Consider the following 24,649-nt stretch of genomic DNA (forward strand, 5'->3'; position numbering starts at 1 on the left):
TCGGGCGAAATCAGAGTAAGTGGCAAAAATCTAGCTGTGTCGATCGGTTTATGCTTAAGCCGTTTATGACTTTACTCTGAAAACGGGTAAACACGTTTACATGACCACATGCATTGTCGGCTTATTAAGCATAATCGGGTTAAGAACGCACATGTAAATTGATTGCTATGAATTGTATGTTTTTGTATAAACATACAACTGACCATTACATCAGAAAATGAATGATTTACTTTAAATTATCAATGAATTGTTGTCTTGTGGTGGCCAAATAATTTCTCCACACTCTTTCACAAAGACCATGATGAGCTATGTTTGTCTGTGTGTGTAGTAACAGTCGGTTGCGTCATTGTTCAGCTTTCAAGGCTGGCTCTGAGAGCGGTCCCTGGGGGCCGACAGTCGAGGGCCCCTCAGTGAGGAGGTCCACGTCAGTGCTGTCAATTTGTGTTCTGTTGGAGAGAAAGAAGCCAGAGGCAACCTGTCGTCCATGGTTTAGAAGGGGCATTCCCAGTGGGACTATCCTATTGGTTGATCTGAAGCGTCAGTCATCATTAGAGTGTTGCCATGGTGACGCAATTCCCACCTCCCATACCTCACCAACTGCTTTCTATATCCCTGAGCAGAACCTGCGTTATAGTGTTATTGCCTTGCTATACGCTTTCTGAAAAGGGAATCTTCATATGAATCTTTGTATTAATTCAAAATGAAGTATTGTCCAGCATTTTCGATGTTATGGTGAACTATATGCCTTTCTCCACTGACATTAAGGTGTTCAAAGCGTTTAATGATACTGAGCTGTCGGACTCACAAACAGGAGCATGGTTTGTGTAACATTAGCAACACATTAGCTGTTTGATAACGTAGTCAAGCAAAAGGCTAATCATATTAATTACCGTTGTGTGTCTGGCGTTGTAAAAAGCGATACCATCGTGCAGCGTTTACCTCAGTAAGTTGACCGAGTGGATCTCTGAGCTGTCGTGCGTGAATGGAGGCGGGGCTAATTAGCATATTCATAGGTCTGTGTATAATAAATGAGGCAAGGGTGTAGAATTACATTCAAGCTATTTTAAGGCATGAAGAAATTTTCACAGGAAAAAATGTTTAATTGTGCCATTTTGGTGATCAAAGATGAGTTTTAAGGGATAAAATTATTGACTACAGGGGGACTTTAAATATTTAAACTGGTGGTTGATCAGTATTGGGTTTTCAATGAAAGATTCTTATTTTTCTAACTTTTGGCCCCTCCTAATATTGAATATTTGGTTAATTCCTTGATTGATACCGCTACTGCTCTTTTTATTCTTTCATTCTTTTTTTTTTTTTTTGTAAAGGCTGTATTTATCCAATTACACTGGCTTGCAAACAACTCGCTAGTCCTTCAAATCTTTAGAGAACAAAATATGAAGGTTATAAACCCACGTCGTAAATACCCATTAAATGAATGAAAAGAGGGTTTTGGTATTCTCAGCGCTCACTGAAACAAATCAAGGAATTAGATGCAAAGTTCTTCTCGCAGGAATAAACCCAATATTTGAGCAGACGTAGGTGAGACTTCAAAGACTTTTTCTTGTGTGCCCACCCAAGGAGAAAAAGATAAAGAGAGAGAGAATGAAAGAGAAACACTCAAGCAGCTTTACCCACTAATACCTGCATGTTTCCCCTCAGGCGAGCTGTGCACCCTCGACTCGTTTCAACAAGTTCAGTTCTCATTCGCAAGGTTAAATGCTCTACTCAAATATGAAAATCTAGATGCAAATGTTTGGCTCATTGCAAGCGTGCGTTTCCAACAGGCTTCTTGCATTGCTATAGCACAAATAAACCTCTGTGCACAAGGGGGCGATAGAGTTTCCTTGAAACGCCTGTGCCATTAAACCACATTTCAGAAGCGGAAGTCGTCATAGTTGAGTAAACTTCTATAGCGGTGAATGAGAAACGACATTAAATATATTTTTTGTGCTCCCATTTCTCAAATAACAAAAGAAAAACTCCACAATAGGGTTTTCACGACTTTGAAAAAGAGGAAAAAATAGAAAGAGATGTCATTTTTATGTCACTCCCATAGCTGCTGTATTAGAAACAGCCTCACTGCAGCGTTAACTAGATTTTTGTAATTTGATGCAAAGGTAATTAGGGATGCATGATATATCAGCCACCATGTCGGTATCGGCCGATATGTTTATTTTTAATGTTACCGTTATTGGCCCGATAAGAAAATTGGCCGATATATTAAAGCCGATAAATAATGTATTATTTCCTTCAGCACACTTCAGATGTGCACTGTTCACCATGATGGTTTTGAATTGCTTGAAATATGATTGAAATCACTTCAAAAAGAAAAATACAGTTAAGTGCAACATGTGCAGCACAAATCATATAGGCTACATAAAATTATAATGAGAACATATTTGTGTGCTTGGGACATGGTTTTTAAAGGGTTAGTTCACCCAAAAATGAAAATTCAGTCATTAATTATTCACCCTCATGTCGTTCTACACCCATAAGACCTTCGTTCATCTTCAGAACACAAATTAAGATATTTTTGATAAAATCCGATGGCTCAGTGAGGCCTGCATTGACAGCAAGATAATCAACACTTTCAGATGCCCAGAAAGCTACTAAAGACATATTTAAAACAGTTCGTGTGACTGCAGTGGTTCAACCTTAATGTTATGAAGCGACGAGAATACTTTTTGTGTGCCAAAAAAAACCAAAATAACGACTTTATTCAACAATATCTAGTGATGGGCGATTTCAAAACACTGCTTCATGAAGCTTCGAAGCTTTACGAATCTTTTGTTTCGAATCAGTGGTTTGGAGCGCGTATCAAACTGACAAAGTCACGCCCCCCAGTGGTGAACCATTGAAATTTTGAAACACTTATGACGTAACGAAGCCTCGTTTACTGAAATCACATGACTTTGGCAGTTTGATTCACGCTCCGAACCACTGATTCGAAACAAAAGATTCGTAAAGCTTCGAAGCTTCATGAAGCAGTGTTTTGAAATCGTCCATCACTAGATATTGTTGAATAAAGTCATTATTTTGGTTTTTTTTGGCGCACAAAAAGTATTCTCGTCGCTTTATAATATTAAGGTTGAACCACTGTAGTCACATGATCTGTTTTAAATATGTCTTTAGTAGCTTTCTGGGCATCTGAAAGTGTTAATTATCTTGCTGTCAATGCAGGTCTCACTGAGCCATCGGATTTTATCAAAAATATCTTAATTTGTGTTCTGAAGATGAACGGGTGTCTTACGGGTGTGGAACGACATGAGGGTGAGTAATTAATGACAGTATTTTCATTTTGGGTGAACTAACCCTTTAATGCCTTATTCTTCATCCTTTAATCCTACCCCTGGGTTATTGAGGCAAAAGTCATAGGTAATAGTGAATATGTGATCCCCATACTAAAGTGTTACTAACATTTCTGTTTATTATCAATGTTGTTCGCTGCTTATGAAGAGCTCTGTCTTGACTGTGTTTGAGAGAAGATGCAAAGAAATCGAACCGCACTCTAGCTTTTTTTTGTCATTCTACCTTTGGATCAAGACTTTCATTGTTCCAGAGATCCTCCACGATACCCTCCGTCTCCCTGAGGACAGCCCGAGAGATTAATTGATTCCAGAACTATTATTTGTCATCATTACCCTCCATTTCCTATTGCCATTGCGCCTTTGTCTCCAGATGAGTGTGGAATTACTGCTTGAGAGGGCTGTTTTGCTGTGCTTTTTGTATTGGCCTGTTCTGTAGGGAGCTAATGGCGTGTAGAATCAATGTCCTTCTTGGCCCCGGTCCCTCGCTGGAAGCTGGATAGAAGTTTTGCAGACCGCTCACGCCGCTTTCATTTAGGGCACGGGGATGTGTTTTGGATTTTGTTTCGGGTTGAAAAACAAAGTTTTAGGGGGTGCGGGGAGGGTAGAATCCAATTTATGGATTGAGACGGACTTTTCGTCTGCAAACTTGTGGTGAATGTGTTCGTTTCAGACCACAGGTTTGAACTATAGGTGAAAGAATCCGAAAGTGCTTTCCAAATCATCCATTACATCGCTGTGGACCAGAACGTTGGTGTTGTCGTTTTTCCACTGCTAGAGTTCATGGAGTCATAGAGTCTTTTGGAAACAAACAGGAGGGAAAGTTGGTTGAACTTCAGCAGGCGTGGGGCAATTGCTTCGCATCGGATTTCACACTGTTGAGCCTTTGCCACGTTTGCTTGTAACAGTGGGGCTTTATTATTGTAATTTGATTAATGGCAAAGTCTTTGTCGGAGCCTCCTTCAATAGCGCCATTGTGTCAATGGACCAGAAGTGACTTCCCCCTCCTGCTGGGTCTCGAAGACTGCTGAAACCGTCGCTCGTTGGAGGGGAAAATAATTTGACAGGCCCACATCCCCCTCTCCAGCCCCTCTGAGGACTCCCATAATGCCCCCTGTGGGCCCGGCTGCTTGTTCTCACTCGTGTGAGTGATGAAAGAGTAGGGCGCAAAGAATCAGCCCTCATTGTCTTGCCATAATCAATTACCGTACTGCAAACGCTCCCCGTAGACCAGCACCATCACCTCCATCAAGATGAGCTGCAGTAAATACAGTCTTATAAAACAAACTGTTTTGTTGACAGTTGCAGATTTGGGTTTTTTTTATTTTTTATGCAATTTGATGGTTTACATTCATTTGAGCCGTTCTTAAGATACTAATATGTATTGGTAAATAACGTAAAGGTGTATCTTTAATAAGGTTGCATTCCTCATTTGTAAGTTGCTTTGGATAAAAGCATCTACTAAAATATATGTAAATGTATAGGTACAATTTTGCATTTTTTTTTTTTTTTTTTTTTTTCTGAATGCAAAGCAAGATTTGTAAAGTTGTGAACTGCAGTTTGGTCACTAAAATGAATATGGAAGCTGGTTCACAATTTGTCGAATTTTGCTTCAGTGTAAAATATATATATATATATATATATATATATATATATATATATATATATATTATATATAATATATAATGTATGTATATATATATATATATATATATATATATATATATATGAAGACTTTGGTTCCAAAACGCGATAAACGCCATTCTTAAAAAAATTGAGTTCTTGAGTTTTTAATTTTACTCAAAATGCGATATCCGTCGTGTTATTCTGTCATGTCTGTCATGTTTTCTCCCTTTTTTATATATATATATATATATATATATATATATATATATATATATATATATATATATATATATATATATATATATATATAAAATAATTGGAATGGTGATTGAGATGGTAATTGATAAATTATATTCGTTTTAATTTCATTTAATTTTTACTTTATTTATATATATATATATATATAAAATTTAAATGAAATTAAAAATATAATTTATCTCAAAAAATAAATTAAAATTTAAAATGACAAAATTATATATATATATATATATATATATATATATATATAGATATATATATATATATAATATCATTTTAATAAATTTTAAGGGAATTATATTATTTTTAATTTCATTTAATTTTTACTTACATTTTACAAATAAGATTTTTAATACATAATTGGAAAATTTCATACTTTACAATTTTATTTACTTTACAATTTTATTTCAGTATAATTCTGTTCAGACAACGTCAGTGTTTTCTGTCACTAGGTTTAAGATAAATTGTGTCCATATCAGAAAATGATAGAAATGATAAAGGGGCTTCAATGCCTGAGGTGGGATTTTTTTATTTAGGGTTTCATATATACCTATTGTTGTGACGCTTTCTGAAAATGTAATTAACTATATTATAAAATAATATGTTGAAATATCACTGTAGCCCAAGTATCACCCATACGGTAACTGAATTATCTGGTTGGGTTGGCGGTTGATGTAAGGCTTTGGTTCAGTGGAATTGTATAATTTATAATCCGACAGCTTTGGTGTCCATTTCTGATAAAAATGGATGTTATTTTATTGCCTGAGGAAAGAAATTGTGCTTTGTTAGTTTAATATGTGCCTCATGTTGTGGGTGTTTTGAAAAATTAAGTAAATATAGTACAATAAAGCCTATGAATTACCCATAAGGTAATTGAATTAGCTGATTGGGTCGGCACTTTAGTTCAATCAATAGATTGTCTTGGATTCTGAATGTATTGGGTTCTCAGTGTTACCAATAGGTGTGGAAATGGATTGTGGGATATGTGCCCTCTGGGATGCTCAATTTCCATGTTTTATGAGGTAGAAATGGACTCCTGAGGGAGGAACCCCACTCCACCCAGATGAGCCCCACTTTTATTGCCGTGAAGCGGCCCACCTGTCATCCACACGGGTCTTATGGAGATGGATTACATGTGCTGTTTTTCCTCCGTGAATCTGTAATCTTGAGTCACAGCGTGAGGTTAAGTATCCTAACATGCTAATGCCTTACAGAAAGGGATTGTGGCGGGTGGGGGGGACAACAATGTGATTGGCTGATGAGTGTGCAGAAGTGTGTGGAGCAGTTATTTATTACCTGTTGAGAGCTAATGACAGGTTCTGCACTTTGTTTTCGGTCTAACTTTGCTTTCAGCATTAGAACCCTCCATTTTGCCCTAAATGTGCCTGATGTTTGGAAGTGTTTGTTCACTGAGCAAATTCTGATTTATCTGAACCGTTTGAAAGCGTCAGGTAGAAATGAAAAGAGCAGTTGCCTTTGGAAGATGAAAAGACAAAGGGGAAAACACAGATGAAAGCACAAACTCTCTAATTCTGATTCGAGTTGGTTCGAGTGAATGTAAAATGAAGGGAGGAAATGCAATAGAAGCTGCTGAAGGATAGTTGTGTGTGTGTGTGTGTAAAGCTACTAGAATATAAATACGATGGCTTTTGTTCTTTAGCGGTCGAGAACGAACGACTACTAGCGCCCGACAGTACAGAGACTCGTGGGAACGCCGCTTGAAGATTTCAATGAGAATTGTGGTATTTTAATTTATGTAACTCAATGCCGTCTACAAAGCTTAAATGTGATTAAAACATTCTCCATTACAGTTTAATGTGCAGAGATTAAATGAGCAGTTTATGGATTCTTTCTGAAACATTGAGTCTTATTAACTAATTTTGTATGTTTCGCATGCTTTTGTGTGCAGAAAAATTCTCACTGGATTAAACCAGTGTGTGTTGTTCTCAAAACCAGTTAAAACACAATAAACATTTTTATACAGGCCTGGACTATATTTAAGGCCCGTTCACACCATGAATGATATGAAAGATAACGATAAAGATAGAAATCATTCGAAATATAAAAGAATAGCAAAGTCCACACTATAGCTATAACAATAATAATTTAGAGAAACGATATAGTTGGGATCACTTTCAGAATTATTTTTTTTCCAGCTGTTGAACGATAAAACACTGACAGCCAATCAGAATCCGTCCTAATTTAAGGGCTCGCGCATTTAAAATGGTGGATGACATTGCGGAGAAGTTAATCGCTGAGGTCCAGAAAAAGCCACGACTGTTTGACAAATCAAACCCCCTTTTTAAGGATACTTTAAAGAAAATGGAAAACAATCAGTCATACCCTCGAAATAAATGCTGAGAAGTATATGATGAGATCATAATGCCAGGCTAGCAAACAGTATAACATAAAATTACCTCAGATATCCAGCGCTAGTTTCAGAAACATTGTCTTGCTTCCTTTGAAGTTGCAGTGAAAAGACTAGGCGTTGTTTTTATTCCACTATATTGACTTCGTCAGCTAAATTCACTGTTAGATTAGATCGATTACACTAGCTATTCACTCGAAACATAGCATGCTGAAGACATCTGCTGGTTAAAGCCGTGTAAATGCAACAAGAACAGCAAAAACATGTTGTACACACTTTGAAACCACAGCGCGTGAACTTAGAATAAACAGACTGTTATCGTTCGTTGGTGTGGACGCAAATATAGTTATCATTATAGTTTTAATGGCTTTAATCGTGTTACAGACCTCTCGTTTGCTGTGCATACACATATTCAGATGTTTTCTATATTTTTATTTTATTCTGGTTTACTTAAAATAATACTTTTGGTGTGGGCGCCGATAGCCTCGTGGGCAGCACCAACACATAGCGCGACTGTGCCTCCGGCGACCCGAGTTTGATTCCCGGCTCGAGGTCCTTTGCTGATCCTGTTCCCCTCTCTCCACCCCACACTTTCCTGTCTCGTCTGTATTGTCCTATCCAATAAAGCCATGAAGAGGCCAAAAATATAACTAAAAAAAAATACTTTTGTTGTCAGGGTTTTTTTTTTTTTTTTTTTCATTTTAATAATATATATTTTATAAAAAATACTTGTTTCTTAGGCCACTGGCAGTATGTGATTTTGATTAATTAATTTGCTGTATGTGTGGTTTCAGAATAAATTGTGTATACATTTTTAGTGTCAGCATATTGATGATTTATGATTTCTGCATGAGAAATTTATTTTTTGCAATTCTATTTGGTGCCACTAGAGGTGCACTGATAAAATTGATTCTGTGGTGTAGTAAATACTACAGAAAAAAACAAATATAATTTCTACATTAAAAAGTTAGTTCAGGCATGAATAATAAAAAAAACATAGTAAATTCCATATTAGTACTCAATTCAAGCTTGTAGAAATTAAAGCGTAAATATCAACGATATAAAAATAAGTAAAACCTACTCAACTTTTCTGATACTGGTGTTCCCATCATGCACTGGGCCATGAATAATTAATAAGGATTTTTTTTTTTTGCTGTTTTCCAGTTGTATTTACACTGTTTTATCATTGCTTTTGTTGATAGTAACTTGCCATTTTGTGACATTTGGAGTTCATTTTCTACTCAGAATGGTAGATTCATACTCAAAAACAATTTTTCGAATGTTACCGTCATTGTGTGTTGTGTACCAAGTATTGAAGTCTCTGTGTTCAGGTGAGTGCCGCATTACTAATATTATGTAGATATGGTGTTATGTGATATATCTATTGTATTATTTACTTAGATGTTTCTAAGTAAAGCATACACTTTAAAAGCATGGTTTAATTCAGTGTTGTATTATTTGAGTAAAAGGTATTGCCAGGTAAACTTTTTATTGTAAGTTACTTATTTTCTTTGTTAAATTTACTTAAGTAGATTTTACTTAATTCTATATGTGAAATTAAATACAATTAAGTAATATTTACTTAATTTCTTTATGAATTTTAAGTTCTATAGTAAGTAGATTTTACTTGATGATAACAGGTAAGTTGTACAGAGCAGTAGCAGTAAGATTTACTTCAAATGTGTCAAATTTTGATCAAGTTTCTTTTTTCAGTGTGTGAAAATTACATACTTCACCTTTTTAAATTCTGCTAATTGATGATTTGTCTACTTTTGTAGTTTATTTTCTTGGGTCTGCAGTTGTAAGTAGGCAGTGGATGTTGATGGACACATACCCATGATGGACCCTAGAGACTGTGGATGGGCAAATCCCCGCTTGTGACGGCAGCTCAGGCGTCATTGTGCTTCCTTTCACGCTCATCTGTGCTTCGCCACCATCTCTTAGTCTCTTAAGCGCCACTCGTGCATTCCCACAATGCAACAGTTTCTCAGACTGAAGCTTGTCATGGTCTGTTAAATGGAGAAAGGATATAGTATGTGACACTTTAACCGATTTCCTTGATTTTGTTTTTGTATCTCTGCCACTTTTCCTTCCCAGCCATTCTAGGCCACTTCTCGTTCTCTTCAGTCTTTGTATGTGTCAGTATCTCTCTCTTCCTCTCTCATTCACTAGTATGCCATTTCCCTGGAGAGCCCTTGCCCCTTTCTGAGAGGTCTCGCTGACTGAGGCAGTTTTGAAGTGGGTTTTCCTCAAAGTGTGCAGACTAAGGCTAACAGCTTATACTTATCAACCCAACAGCCTCATTTTCTGGCTGTCTCGGGGCTTCTGGGTCAAGGATGCATCGCTGTTGCCCTCCAACAGCAATTCTGGACTCCATCCGATTACTCAAAGCCAGCCTGTGACAAACATCCAAAGCCACAAACAGGGGCACATTTGGCCACGTTGGTCCAAATGTTTTCCAGCTGGCTTCTCTACAGTTAGCGTGCAACTGTGGGTTTCCTATGCATCTTTTTTTAGATTGAGAAAACGCAAGTACACAAGTTTGCATGTCAAGTTTTGAACACTTTTCAGATTTAATGGTGCCAAACTATGACTTTAAACTTGTGTTGAGAGACTGTGAGTTAGTTTTCCATCTTTAGTCCTGTTTAACTTTAGAAATGAAATTGAGCCAGTTATATAGCGTCATTAAAGTAGCTAATCTGTGAACGGTTTTATGACATAAGTGTAATTATATGTGCTGTTTGCATCTGTTTCTCAGGTATCATTTTTATGAAGACACATTTTTAGTACCAAATTACCTTGCACGACAAGCAAGCTTGCGAACACATTAGCTTCCATCTCAGATTATGTATGTGGTGCTTTGTGTCGAACACGAGATGCTTGTCATTTCCTACGTAATTAAAGTATGAAGCAGCTTGCTTGCTTGCTACGTTACGCAAAGTCTTGCCGTAATTGTTTTCGCACAACACCACTGGTGCAGATAATTGGCCATTACTGCTGTCTGAACAATGCAGGTTGGTGGCTGAACACTGTTATGTTTTTTAATTATACGTCACTGTGAACGTCAAGCAATTATGTTGGTTTATAACTTTTCCCAGAGGTATTTTTGCCTAGCAGAAAGGTGAGGGACTCCTTCCAGAATGAAAATCACTTAGCCAACAAAAGAACAAGAGCTGTAATCTTGTGTTTTTGAGAGCATAATTTAAAAATTTATACTGGTTTATTGTTGCCTGCAATTGGTGTTGATTCAAGACCCAAATTTTAGTTGAATATACTAATGGCAAAAAGCATCTCATGCTTCAAATCCTGTAACACATTCTTCTCTCTGTCCTCAGGTTCTGACATTCAAGGTTTTACCCCGTTCAGGTTCTCGGTTGAACCCATCGACACGCTGGCCGTACGCGGCCTCCCTGCTGTTCTGAACTGCTCGGCCATTAGCAACGCTCCAGTAAGGGTGGAATGGAAGAAGGATGGAACGTTCCTGAACCTTGTGGCGGACGACCGGAAGCGGCAGTTAGCGGACGGCTCTTTGGTCATCAGTACGGTGGTCCACTCCAAACACAATAAGCCTGATGAGGGGGTGTACCAGTGCGTGGCCACCATCGACAATCTGGGTACCATCAGCAGCCGAACCGCACGACTCACAGTGGCAGGTATGAAAATTAAGTTCATAAATCATGTCTTAACCTACTGTATCATATTTAATGCACAATGTGATCAAAACCTGTTGCACACAATCTACTACATGCCTTCTGTCGTCTGATTGATAGTTATACTTTTTTAGCAAGTAAAAGGTCTTTTAGTGTAATTGTAAAAATGTCCACCTTCAGTTTGTGGTTTGTGTGTCTTTTTGCTGTGAAATCTTTACTGATTTCTATAGAGTTAATGTAATATATCATTTCTATATTTCAAGATGAACACTCACTGGACTGGAGGAACTTAGGTTTACTTGATTATCCATACAGTTTTTTTTTTTTTTTTTTTTTATAAAAAAAAAAAAAGGTGTTTAAAGGTGTCCTATTATGCCCCTTTTACAAGATAAGTCTCTGGTGTCCTCAGAATGTGTTTGTGAAGTTTCAGCTCAAAATAACCCACAGATCATTTATTATAGCTTGTCAAATTTGCCCCTATTTGGGCGTGAGCAAAAACACGTCATTTTTGTGTGTGTCCCTTTAAATGCAAATGAGCTGCTGCTCCCGGCCCACTTTCCAGAAGAGGGCGGAGCTTTAACAGCTCGTGCTTCGGTTGCTCAACAACAACAAAGCTGGAGAATCTCACGCAGCCAAAATGAGGATTGTCAGTAACGGTGTTCAGCCTTACATTGTTCAAACCGGAGTCGACACTGATGGAGAGACTCAGGAAGAAGTTACAACTTTTAGAAAGAATCTGGACGTTTCTGAATGGTTAGTGGATACATTTATGTAGTTGCTGTGGAGTTGATTCAACTCATCGTCCGTCACGTCATGTGCCTTTTGTGCAAATCCAGCGTTGAATTGACTCTCGTTTGTGAAGCAGTCTGGCGTTAAATGCCAGCATTGCAACAACACTCTACTACAACAACTCTTGGCCACACCCCCTTTGTTGCGCATTCTTGGGGGTGGGGTTTATGTAAATTTTAGGATTAGTGATGTCACTAACCCGGGAAGAAACACGTTGTAGTCCCTACCAGCCATTTGTTGTAGTCCTTAAACAGAGCTTTCTTTAAAAGAAAATATCTCCCTTTGCATTGAACTTTGAGCATCGTAACTTTGCCGTAACTCAAACAGCAACATTACACACTAACTAAAGTTAAAAAAGTGAAATCGCAATCAATCACCCCTTTAAATATGAGTTTCAGTCATATGAGCATCTGTTATAAAGATCTCATTGATTTGCATCACAAGCTTTTAGAATTTCTTTAGTTTTTGGCCATATAAATGTTAGCAACTGCACCAAATTGCATATTTTTACTCAGTTTGGGCCTCTGAATTCGAGTATGAGCTCCACACTCTAAAAAATTATGTGTTGGCTCTAGAAAAAAAAAAAAAATTGCATCAATATTTTTGAGTTATGACAACTTTGAGTGAATTTACGTTCAACCAACAAGCTACATTGAGTTAGAGGAACTTAATTTGTAGCATAAACACAAATATTTAAGTTTACTCAAAAAAATTAAGTCGCTCCAACTACCAGAGTTGTAGCCCTGGAACCAATTAAACTTATCTATTTCAGTTTAAATCAACAGCTATCATAGCACATGCTAACATAACTTATTTAACATACATTTAATGAACAAGTAAGATATTACTTGTCACTGGCATTATTGCAGTCATTGATTATAGAGTCAATAGTGTTTACCTTCATGTATCTATGCGTCTCAAACTTCAACATTACAGAAACCCTTAAATGTCAAACATAACAGCATTAAACACTAACAGGTCTTTGCTTTCACTAAAAACATTCAACATTTATTCTCCTTATCCAGTCCTATGCAAAGCATGCTGGGAACTAGAAATCCACTGCTTAATTTCCAAAGTTATCAAGACAATTTATTAAGTTACTACAACTTAATTTAAAAATAAAAGCCTGTTAATGCAGAAATTTGAGTTTAAATTACAGATGATATTAAGTTGATGATCAACATTATTATGTCAATAGAACTCAACAAAATACTGTTTGTAACTTTTATGTTTAGATAGTACAAAGTACAATTTTTACTCAATCATGCATTTATTTAAGTTGTGGTAATTACTTTTTATAGTGCATATACTTTATCATACTATTTTAAAGGATCAATAAACTGTTCCATTAAAAATATATATATATAGATTTTTTTCTGAACTAAAACTAAGGTTTTTTAAGGGTTACTCTAGTCTGAGTCTCAAACAGCATGTGCTCTGACCATCTGATGCATATGAAAAGGCCTAGATCTTTCTCAAAAATCCCATTTTTCTGAGTCAGGCTGAATGAATATCTATCAGTCCATTGGGGACGTATCATTCTGTCAGAGTTCAGAGTGCTGATCTCGATTCAGTTTTCTGCAGCAGTGGGTTTTTCTCTACAAAACGCGGGTCAGCTCACTGTAGTCGAGCTTCACACTATGCCATGAATCTAACAGCAGGATTAGTGTGTGTTTGAACAGCAGGGTTAGATATCAGCCAGGCCTTCACAGTTTGCTCTGACTGGAGCCTCCATTTCCTTTAAAGACGCCCAGCAGAGTTTTCCACTGTTTGCTAGTTTTACTTCTTGAGCAAACGCAGCTCTAGTGAGGAAATCCAATGGCAAGAACCAGAACTAATATAATATGTTTGTGTAGCGTCTCAGAAGATGATTTTAGGGCTCAAAGGTTGCTCTTCTGGTTTCTCTATAAAGATTTAAATGGTTCATTTAAGTATCAACTTTGCCTCAGGTGTAAGTTCCTTAAAAGACAAAAACAGACACACGAGTCCATAGTTGTCATACAATAAGAATATAGACCTATAAAATTGTGGATAGCAGCTCAGATCAATTGGTGTTTGAAGAATTTTATGAGAAATATTGGAGATCTCTGACTTTGATTGCAGTCTTTAGTATCTAAGTGAATCGGAGCACAGTTTGAGCTTTTTTCCTAAACTCTAGAGGAGAAACTTCAGTTTATCTCATCTTTAGGAGAAACAACTGAGAAATTAATGAGATCTTTATGAATTTTTTTTTAACTGTTGTGTGCTCTGGCTCTTTTTGTACTGTGTTTGAATCTAATTTACAGGCTATAAACTTCATATGATTCTGCAGTTGTGTGCCGTATTGATCTGTACTGTGGTGTAATGTATTGATCTGTGCAGATGTCGGCAGTTCTGTACCAGTAGAATCTGCAGACCTTTCTGTTCTGTATAAAACTCTGGATTTGCAAACTATAGTGCAAGAAATGTTACAGAACTACAGTATGTTATTGTGCTGCTGAGTACAGCAGTATTGTTTGATGGAAGCTTCTGATTGGATCTCTGCTCACTGGGGCGTGGCCAAACCCTAATCCGTTAGTGTTACACCCAACTTTGAATATAAAACAAACAGAAATATTTTTATTTTTTATTTGTCAAGGGGAAATTTGATATTTGGTGAGAGGGAAAAATAAACATTTTAGCTCTATAATAATTACATTTAATTGATTATAGATTTTTTTTTTCCCCCTGAAAATCCTGTTTCCCTCAAATACATCATAGTAGAGATATGTACAGAGCCCCGCACATGACATGCAGGAAAAAATAGTGAGCTAAATCGTGCGCATGCTTTACTAAGTCATTCCCTCAATTTATAAATTGTGCGCACGATTTACTAATTTGTTCCCTTGATTTACTAAATCGTGCGTGTTTTACTAATTCGTTCCCTCGAATTACTAGATTGTGCACACGATTTACTAATTCGTTCCCTCGATTTATAAATTGTGCGCGCATTTTACTAATTTGTTCCCTCGATTTACTAGATTGTGCGCGTGCTTTACTAAATTGTTCTCTTGATTTACTAAATCGTGCGGGTGATTTACTAATTCATTCCCTCGATTTACTAGATTGTGCGCATGATTTACTAATTCGTTCCCTCGATTTACTAGATTATGCGCATGATTTACTAATTCATTCCCTCAATTTACTAGATTGTGCGCATGATTTACTAATTCGTTCCCTCGATTTACTAGATTATGCGCATGATTTACTAATTCATTCCCTCAATTTACTAGATTGTGCACGTGCTTTACTAAGTTGTTCCCTTGATTTACTAAATCGTGCGCATGATTTACTAAATTTGTTCCCTCGATTTATAAGATTGTGCGATTTTACTAGATCGTGCGTGCGATTTACTAATTCGTCCCCACGATTTATAAATTGTGCGCACGATTTACTTTTTTCCCTGCATGTCATGTGTGGGGCTCCGTAGATATGAATGCTATTTCGCATTTTAAAAGTTCTCATGTTGATCCAAACCTCTATGACTTCCATGTTTTGAAAGAGGTGTTTTGAAGAATGTCTAAGCTGCTCTTTCTTTACAATGCAAGTGAGTGGTGGGAAAAAAACAAAACAAATTACAACAAATTAAAAGTATTTTTGTTTACTAATAATCATTCTCTGTATGGGTATGGAGCAACATGAGGGTGACTATTTTTAATTTTTGGTGTCAACTATCCCTTTAAGTTGTCATTTTGCAACAATTGTACTGTTAAAAGAGATTTCTGTCCTCTTCTTCCACATGCGTGTACCATTACACAGATTTTTACTCAGGAATATGAGCCACTGTAAGAAATCTGACAGAAACAGGAAGTTTTGGAGGGAAATGTTCCGCCTGGTCTTTTAACTCTGTTTAAAGAGTTTGACACGTGTGTAGTTCACACATTTGATGGTTCCTCACCTCTCCGCCTGTCTCTCTGGCCTTCAGGGAGAATTCGTCTTAAAACACAAGCGTTCTCTCTTTATTCTCAAACAAAACTCTGTCTCTTTTCATTTTTCCAGTCGTCAGGTGCTTTCTCAGTGAAATCTCTGGCCTCTGAAGCTGTATCAGTGGCTCCATATGCTGCTGGCAGAAATAAAAGATGCTTTTCTCTGCTCTGGATGAGGAATGACGTGTTCAGGCTTTCAGAGGAAGAGAATTAGCATCAGTGCATTATGCTACATTAAGACTCGGAAGAGCTTTTGTGTTGTAGTTTTAATGCCTGTCACTTTTGTGTTTCTGCTGTAGCTGTGTGCGCAGTGAACGTGACCCCATGACAGGAAGCACAGATTTACTAGATTTTGCATGTTCTGAAGAAAATTAAGAGTGCTTCTTTGCCTGTGCAAAACCTACTGCTGTTAAAGGTTTGTTAAAGGGTGTTCTGACTGTGTTTTACTGCATGACTGTGCAGCCGCTAGAGTGTTGTGGGTGGTTGCCATGTGGTCTCTTATTGTCTGGTCTGTAGATGTAGATGTGTAGATGTAGATGTCCAGCAGGTGAAAATAATGCATCTGATCACTTAGTAAAGTCTCTCCTCAAAAACACACGATTTGAGAAATCATTCATTACGCTGATCTTAATAAACAAGTAACTTCAAGCATGAGTTGTAGTAATGACGCTTAACTTGATGAAGCATTCATTAGTAACTTATCAGCTCAAGCTGCCCGTACAAAGACACATCTGAATGATTTGAAGGGCTCTAAGATGTTGATGTACTTTTATTTTTATTTTTTTTATTTTTTTTTTTTAGGAATCAACACTAATGCAGTGGCAGAGCACTAGAACACACACACACACACACACACACACATTTAAGTGCCTTGTCCGTGTTTTCAGATCTAGCCGGCGGTGCACGGCATGGAGACTTGAGCAATCCCAGGGGCCATTACACTGAAAGTTCAGGGCAGCCTGTATGAGGAACACACGCAGTATTTCAATTCAACGCTTTTCACAGTTCACAGGAGATCATTTAAAGCAGGACGACACTCGTTCTGACAGTTTGCTTGCATTTATTTCATATGTTAATGGCCGTTTCATTCAGTCATTCATTGCGCCAGCAAAAAGAGTGTGACAAGCCAATGCCATCGTAGCGTCTGCCTTCTCTTCACACACACATGCTCTTTTTCTCCTATAAAGACAGAACAAAACTCCAGGTTCATTCTGCCAACTGAATCTACAAATATATACTAAACAGGTATTTTATGCAAAAATTTAATATATACAGACACATACATAATTTTTTTTTATTTACAGAACAAACAACCTCACCATCTTGACACTTGCACCATCTCTGCTGTGTTTATGGAATAGCAACTGTAAAATCAAGACAGAAATGCATTATGGGAGCTGACGGAGACGCCCCAGGCTAGGCAGGAAGAGGCTGAGCCGCTACTTTTGCTGACGATTTATGAAGTGAATTTTCTTTAAAGCCTGTTAGTCAAACTTATAGCTCTGTGCCCTAAAAACTTCCCTAAAACTACAAAAGGCCTGTTTCCTACACATAACCACTCTGAAACGCTCTCGTAAAGATGATTCCTTGTGGGAGGGTGAAAAGTGCTTGGCCTGGTGAACGAGAAGTCTGTTGGATTGGGAGGGGCCTGAGCCATATCTAGAGAGCAGAATATAACACTTGGGCGTGGACTATTTCGACTGCCCATTTAAGCAGTGATCCGAATATACAGTATTGAAAAATTATATAAAGGGTACTGTTATCTGATTAATTATACAGTTTAGCATCATTATAATAATATTTGACTGCACAATTCCACAACTGACCAATCAAAATCAAGTAATCCAAAGAGTCATGTATAAACAAATAATATAATGAATATTAGATTACCTGATCATAACCAGTGATAATCTTCTTTCTTCAAATCTCCCTCTTGCTCACTCTGAGTGGACATGCCCCCTTCTACTGATTGGCTCACTCTCTCTCCTCCCCCATCATGAGTAGACACACCCCCTACTGCTGATTGGCTCACTCTCCTTCCCCCATCATGAGTGGACACGCCCCCTACTGCTGATTGGCTCTCTCTCTCTCCTCCACCATCATGTGGACACGCCCCCTACTGCTGATTGGTTCTCTCTCCTCCCCCATCATGAGTGGACACGCCCCCTACTGTTGACTGGCTCACTCTCTCTCCTCCCCCATCATGAATGGACACACCCCCTACTGTTGATTGGCTCACTCTCTCTCCTCCCCCATCATGAGTGGACACGCCCCCTACTGCTGATTGGCTCACTCTCTCTCCTCCACCATCATGAGTGGACATGCCTCCTACTGCTGATTGGCTACAAGTGTGTTGTGGTACTCGGTCCAATCCACTTTCAACAGCGTTTCTCAGAAATCACTTACTGCATCTTTAAGTGACATCAACACAATTCATATCTAAATAACATTTGACACTTTGACATTAAATGACACTTAGACATGTTGAAAATTAAGAAACAGGGAGATTTGCAGTTAGATTTGATATTCTGGATGTTTTTTAAAGCATGTTGCAATGCGTTTACTAGGGTTGCTTTACAGTTAATATACAGATTTTGGTGATTTTTATTAATGTTGTAATGCTATGTGGTTGCTAGGGTGTTCTGAGTGTGTAGTCTATTTTTTTTTTTTTTTGTCCTAAGCAAGTACCAATATGGTTTCTGGGATTTTAGTGTGTTTCTATGCAGTTGGCAGGTTGTTCTGAGTGTCTGCCAGGACTGTGGTTATTATGGTGTTTTGAGTTAGACAAGCCAAAAAACAATGAAGAAACATCTTGAGGGAGTTTTGTATTCAGATATGGTGATCATCTTCGTCGGGCCATGAGAAATGTTTTCTCTTACTATGTTTTGTGCTTCTTATTCGCACACACACACTGCAGCTCTAATGTATGTTCATATTTATCCTCCTCCTGTAAAGTTTCTCTCCTTTCATTAAGTTCTACAGCTACACATCAAAGTGTTGCAAACACTCAGTAAGTCACGTCTGACTGCGCTCAACGTTTTACTGGGAATTCAATCAAACCTAACATTACTCGTTTATGTGATTTACGAGTGGACTTAAATTAGTCGTGAGCGTTCCTGGTTCCTCGACGTGTTTCTGATGTGTAATTTTAGATTTTTCTTCCTCTTCTGTTAAAAACAAGCATCGGTTCAAGTGTATATGCGTGTAGGTTTGTTTTCATGTGTGAAAGCTCACATCTATGATTCTTCACACGGCATCTCTGTGCTTGCAGAGCGTCCCGGTTCTCTAGCATCCTGTCCTAGAAGCATCATGGCATTCTGATCCACCTATAGACTGTAGCCATAGACAGCATATTTAATTTGATGTGAAAACTAGACTGAGAGGGACCAAAGTCCATATGGACCTTTTTGACATATCCAGGGTTTGTCAAAGTTGTGTAAACTTCTATAATGTTGAACAGAAAACTACAACAAGTATATTTTTGCATTCCAATTTGCTTCAATAGAAAAATAAAAAAACCAGTTTCCAAAAGAGGATAAAAATATTCAGTTATTATATTAGAAACACTCACACATCACTGTTAGCTAGTTTCTGTAATTTAATGCCACTGTCAGAAAACACAATGTATAGTGGTATAAATGCACATAATTATTTAAAAAAATAATAATAATAATAAATAAATAAACCCAGAATCCACAGAAGAAAAAGTCATACAGGTTTGGAATGACCTGAAGGCGAGTAAATGATGACAGAAAATATTTATTTTTGGTTGAAATGGTTTTATCATGCAAACATTATAAATGGTATAAGATCCATTCCCAATATATGGGCCATTCTACAGAATTGGTGCAAACTGCTGTCCCACAACCAAAAAACACATTTAAAAAGCATTTAAGAATTCACATTTTATGTTTACTAAGATCCTTCTATTATCAATTGAATCCCACAATAATATTTAAAATATCACTAAGCTTAATATATATATATATAAAATCATCATTTATTGGGTACTTTCAATTGGGGGGTGGCTGTCCCGAACCCTAACCACTAAATTTCAACTTGTGAAAATTATATTGAAATAATTTTTGCACATTTTTTTTCCATTTGTTGTTTTTAAAAAAATCTTTTTGAATTTTTGTTTTTTTAAAGTGAAGTTAAAAGAAATTATTTTAAATTGTCTTTGTAAATCATGAAACTTTATGTAAAAAAATTGGTTTCACATTTTCTTTTCACTACTGAAACTGTATGTTTTAGTCCATTGGCTGAGACTGATTTTAACCACACTTCTACATTTTTGATCAGGAAATATTCCTGTGTCCCTTCTCCCTAGACTCAAAAGTATCTAAAATTGTCACTACCGAAGCAGTCCCGATCGAAACATGTGGTCATGTTTCAGTTGTGAAATCATTGGGGTTTTTTTAATGGTTATTCGATAAATGTTTTGTTTTTGTTTTTTCTGTGTACAACTGTTCAGAACTGTGCTAGCTAACCATGTGCTGATTAGCATCTTTCAGCTAGGTTCAAAAGTATCTAAAATTGTCACTACCAAAACAGTCATGACCAAAACGTGAAATTTCGGCTGTGACATCATTGTTTTGGTAGTGACAAAAGGGAACACATAATCATTTATTTGGGGCAATAAACAACATTTTAGTACAGTTATGCAAATCATTAGTATTTTAATATGTTTTAGTAGTGTTTTCGTATGCGAGTTAAAAGTGTGTAATGTGATGTGGTCACTACCAACACATTACTGTCACTACCGAAAATGTGCAGTCACGACCGAAACATGGGATGTTTTGTCAAAAATATATTGAATTATCAACTAAGATGTTATTATAGCGTTTGGTTCAATGTATATTCAAACTAATGAATCCTTAACTTTGAAATCAGTATGATGAACTTTATACAAAGAAAGTTTGGATTCACAATACAACAAATTTCATTAATTACATTTATATTGAAAATACAATATGAGAATTAACTGCACAATTACTAGAAATGTGTACCTTGGATATTATACAGTTTGCATATGTACAAAATTTGTGAATAAACAGCACATTGAATTTCCTGTATGTTTTTCCCTCACAGTTTGTATCAAATTAAACCCGTCAACTCCAACTAAGGTCTTTTTTTTCTTGCTTCGCTGACCTTTGAACTTTTCAGAGCCCTAAGGTGTGTTTAAAACGGTTTGCCTGCTCACGGTTTCACCTCCCACGCAAGTAGGAGAAGATTGAGGTCATGAACACGACTAATGTCATAAGGGTGTGAGGGACATTGATTGTTTCTTGATTAGTGGGATTTGACGGGTCTCTGATGTGTGATTGGTGCAGAAGCGTTGTTCGTGGAGGTGTTTTTACCGAGCCCGTTCAGCTCAATAAACCTCTGCTCCTTCAAACCTGATTAAATGAGTTTACCCCGATTGTTTATCGAGAACTATCGGCCTGGCTGCTGGAATTCCCATGGGTGTGTTGAGCTCATAGTAATGTGCTTGAGAGAGGGAGGTAAATTGAGTCGGGAAAACTCAGACGACTTGAGGTAATTGTGTTCCATAAAGTGTGCTTAACAGTTTGATGGTTTTAGATGCTCTGTAGTCTTAGATGAGCCGCCTAGAGATCCTAACTCTCATCCTACCAACCGAAGTCTTGAACTGGCAAGTCCTGATTGGCTAACTTTGTGTTGCTACAGGTCAGTCTTGACATTTCTAATGATAATGTCAACCTTTATATTATTCAAAGCTTGGTTGTTTTTTAATTTCATTTTAATTTTTAATTTTCTCATTCATTTTTATAATCTTTTTTTTTTTTTTTTTTTTTTGTATTTTATTATTATTATTATTTTCATTTAATTTTCTTTTTTTTAATCAATTTTTTATTTTTTTTAGAAAAAACATTGTAAAAACGTTTTTTTTTTATTTAAATTTATAGCCTATTTATTTTTTTTATCAATTCATATTTTTAATGATTTTTTTTTAAACATTGTAACTGCTTGTTTTTTTGTTATTTTTTTGTATTTAAGTATTTTTATTTTATTAGATTTTTTATCAATTAATATTATTATTACTTTTTTTAAACATTGTAACAGTTTGGTTTGTTTCATTTTTGTTTTATAATCATTTTTTATTTTATAATTAATTAATTTATTTAACATTGTAACAACAAATAATTATTATTATTATTTTTTTTTTTTTTATTTATTTAATTTTTTTTTTTTGAGAGGTGGGGGGTAATTGGTCACTTTCATTAACTCACCTCCAGCGGTTATTTTATTTTATTTATTTTATTTTATTTTTTCATTTTATTTATTTTATTTTATTTTATTTATAGGATTTTTGATCATATTCACAAAACTTTCATGGCCCCCAAAATATTTTGTTGAATGTATATGTAAACAGTCAATATATCAAAGAAAGAACAGCCTCATTCGTTCTTTTTTTAAAAAAAAATTTTTTATCAACACTTTAAAAAAAATTAAAAATAAATAAATAAATAAAACGGGGGGAAAAAAAACCCCCTGAGAAAATCAGAATGATATTAAAAATATTGAGTTAAGGATAACTCAAAACTGATCCTGGTTCAGATTCTCCACCAACTCAATTTGTAAGTAGAAAGACTGATCCTGAATCAGGAATACATCATCTTCCAGTTGAAGCGGACACGTTTGACCTTTAACGTTCATGATCTCATCTCACCGCCCGTCAATCAGATCCGAACACGAGCTTCAAGCTAACATCAAGCTGCTCATCTCTACGCCGATCTGAGTGACCTGTGTGCAGTCGTCTGGAGATGATCGTGACCTTTTGTAGGATCTGGCCTGTCAGCGGCCTCCATCATGGAGTTTAATGATGACTGGATGATCTCTGCACCTCATGTTCTCCATCGTCCTTGACTTCCTGCTGTGTGTGTTCGTCTCCACTTTAATGAGTTCACCTTCAGACCGGCAGGTATTAAGCATCTTAGCCTTTTAATTCTGGCCTGTTAATAAATAAAATAAAACCTGTTTATTTTGCTGTGTTATTCAGGATATGAAAAGTCTAAAAGTGGTGTTGTACTTGGATTCTTACCCAGACAAATTTAAATGGGCCATATTCTGTACTTTTTTTTAATTTTATAAACTATTTTATATATATTTTTACAAATATTTACAATACTTATTTTATTTGATATATTTTGTATAATATTATTTTATTTTTTATTTTATTTTACAAGGTTTGTTTCGTAATTAAACTGATTTGATTTTTAATATTTTAACAATTTACAATGTTAGGCAAGTTTCAAGGTAGCAAAATCGCTGAATACTAAATGGGCACTTATGGTCTGGTTGGACTGGACAGGGAGTGTTGCAGTTCATGTCTACCTAGTACATCAAACTGAAAGGTGAAAGAAAATTCATTATTTAATAAAATGACCCCTTTGACGTCTAGTCTTTCTGCATTCATTAAGGCACTCTCCTTTTCAAGGAAAAAACCCAAACTTGTTCCTGAGTGCCTACAGCTACACGCTATACTTCATCTGGTTTCAGCTAATGCATCTGGACCTTTTTAAAGCGAACACCTCTGCTTTCTGCATTAAAACCGCACGCTGCTTTCCCCATTAACACTGAAGTGAATTAATGCCACGGCTGGCTCTGTGACTCCATTAATGCATTCTGTAAACACAGCATATATGTCATTACGCTGCGGTCATTACGCAACCACTAAAATATTAAAGATTAACACATGATCGCCGGCTCACATGTTAAACTTTGCAGCCCACGGTTCGTTTGCCTTTAGGAGTTATTTACAGATGGCCATGGTTAATTTCAAATGCATATATTTACATCTTTGAACATTTCTGTCCTATTTTAGAGGTACGGATTTGCAATAAATACACTGAGGTCTAAAAGCGGAGCTCTGATGGGGTGCCGCGGTCCCGCTCACTCGCAGATAATAAGCCTGAGTGTTAAAAGCAGAAAGAGTGTGAGGGAAGATGCTTTGAATCGGAACCATGCTGGGCTGCTCATTTAAAATAGGTGAACTACAATCAAGCTTCTTTTCTGAAAAAGTAGTGTAGTACTCTATATAGTTCTAATCCGAGCAGCATTTTTCTAGGTCACAAGCAATGAGTTGTTGTTTTTTTAATGAATCAGTTAGCAAAAAAGAAAAAGAAACAGCTATTTATGTATTTCTATTCTCTTTTGTTTACCTAATTGAATTTTAACTTTAAAATTATTCTCCTTGAAGGAATTGGTTTAGTGAATGATTCAATAATTCATTCTCAGAGTCACTTGTTATATTCCTGAATGAATCATTGTTTTTGAATCAGTTTTATCAATGTGTATGTGAATCAATGACTCGCTCATAATTGCAGTCACTTGTTGCTTTGTTTTTAATTTAAATTTAAACACATATGGCACACACACACACACACACACACACATATATATATATATATATATATATATATATATATATATATATATATATAATATATTAGGAGTGTAACAGTACATGTTCAGTGCATACAGACAGACGACGAATAGTCGGTCACAGGTGATTCACACTCCAATCCAGAAGGGGGCGCGCACACCGCGCGGTAATGCATTGTAGTCTAACCTATTTTAACCAGAATTAACCTCCAATAATCGCAAGCTCTGTGTTTTGTTACTTTTGATAAGAAACAAAGTGTCAAATTTAAAAAATCTGTCCATTTTAACACAAAAATCAAA

At 36.4% G+C, this 24,649-nt stretch overlaps 1 protein-coding gene across 3 annotated transcripts in view; it reads left to right on the forward strand.

Moving 5' to 3' along the window:
* Positions 1-24,649, forward strand: part of LOC127507454 (neogenin) — a 135,377-nt gene that overhangs the window by 39,525 nt on the left and 71,203 nt on the right. For all 3 annotated transcript variants that reach the window (XM_051884579.1, XM_051884577.1, XM_051884578.1), the window contains exon 2: positions 10,896-11,213. In XM_051884579.1, coding sequence (XP_051740539.1) covers positions 10,896-11,213 — 318 coding nt within the window. The remainder of the gene's footprint in view (positions 1-10,895; positions 11,214-24,649) is intronic.

Source organism: Ctenopharyngodon idella, chromosome 24 (assembly GCF_019924925.1).
Source record: "Ctenopharyngodon idella isolate HZGC_01 chromosome 24, HZGC01, whole genome shotgun sequence".
NCBI lineage: Eukaryota > Metazoa > Chordata > Actinopteri > Cypriniformes > Xenocyprididae > Ctenopharyngodon > Ctenopharyngodon idella.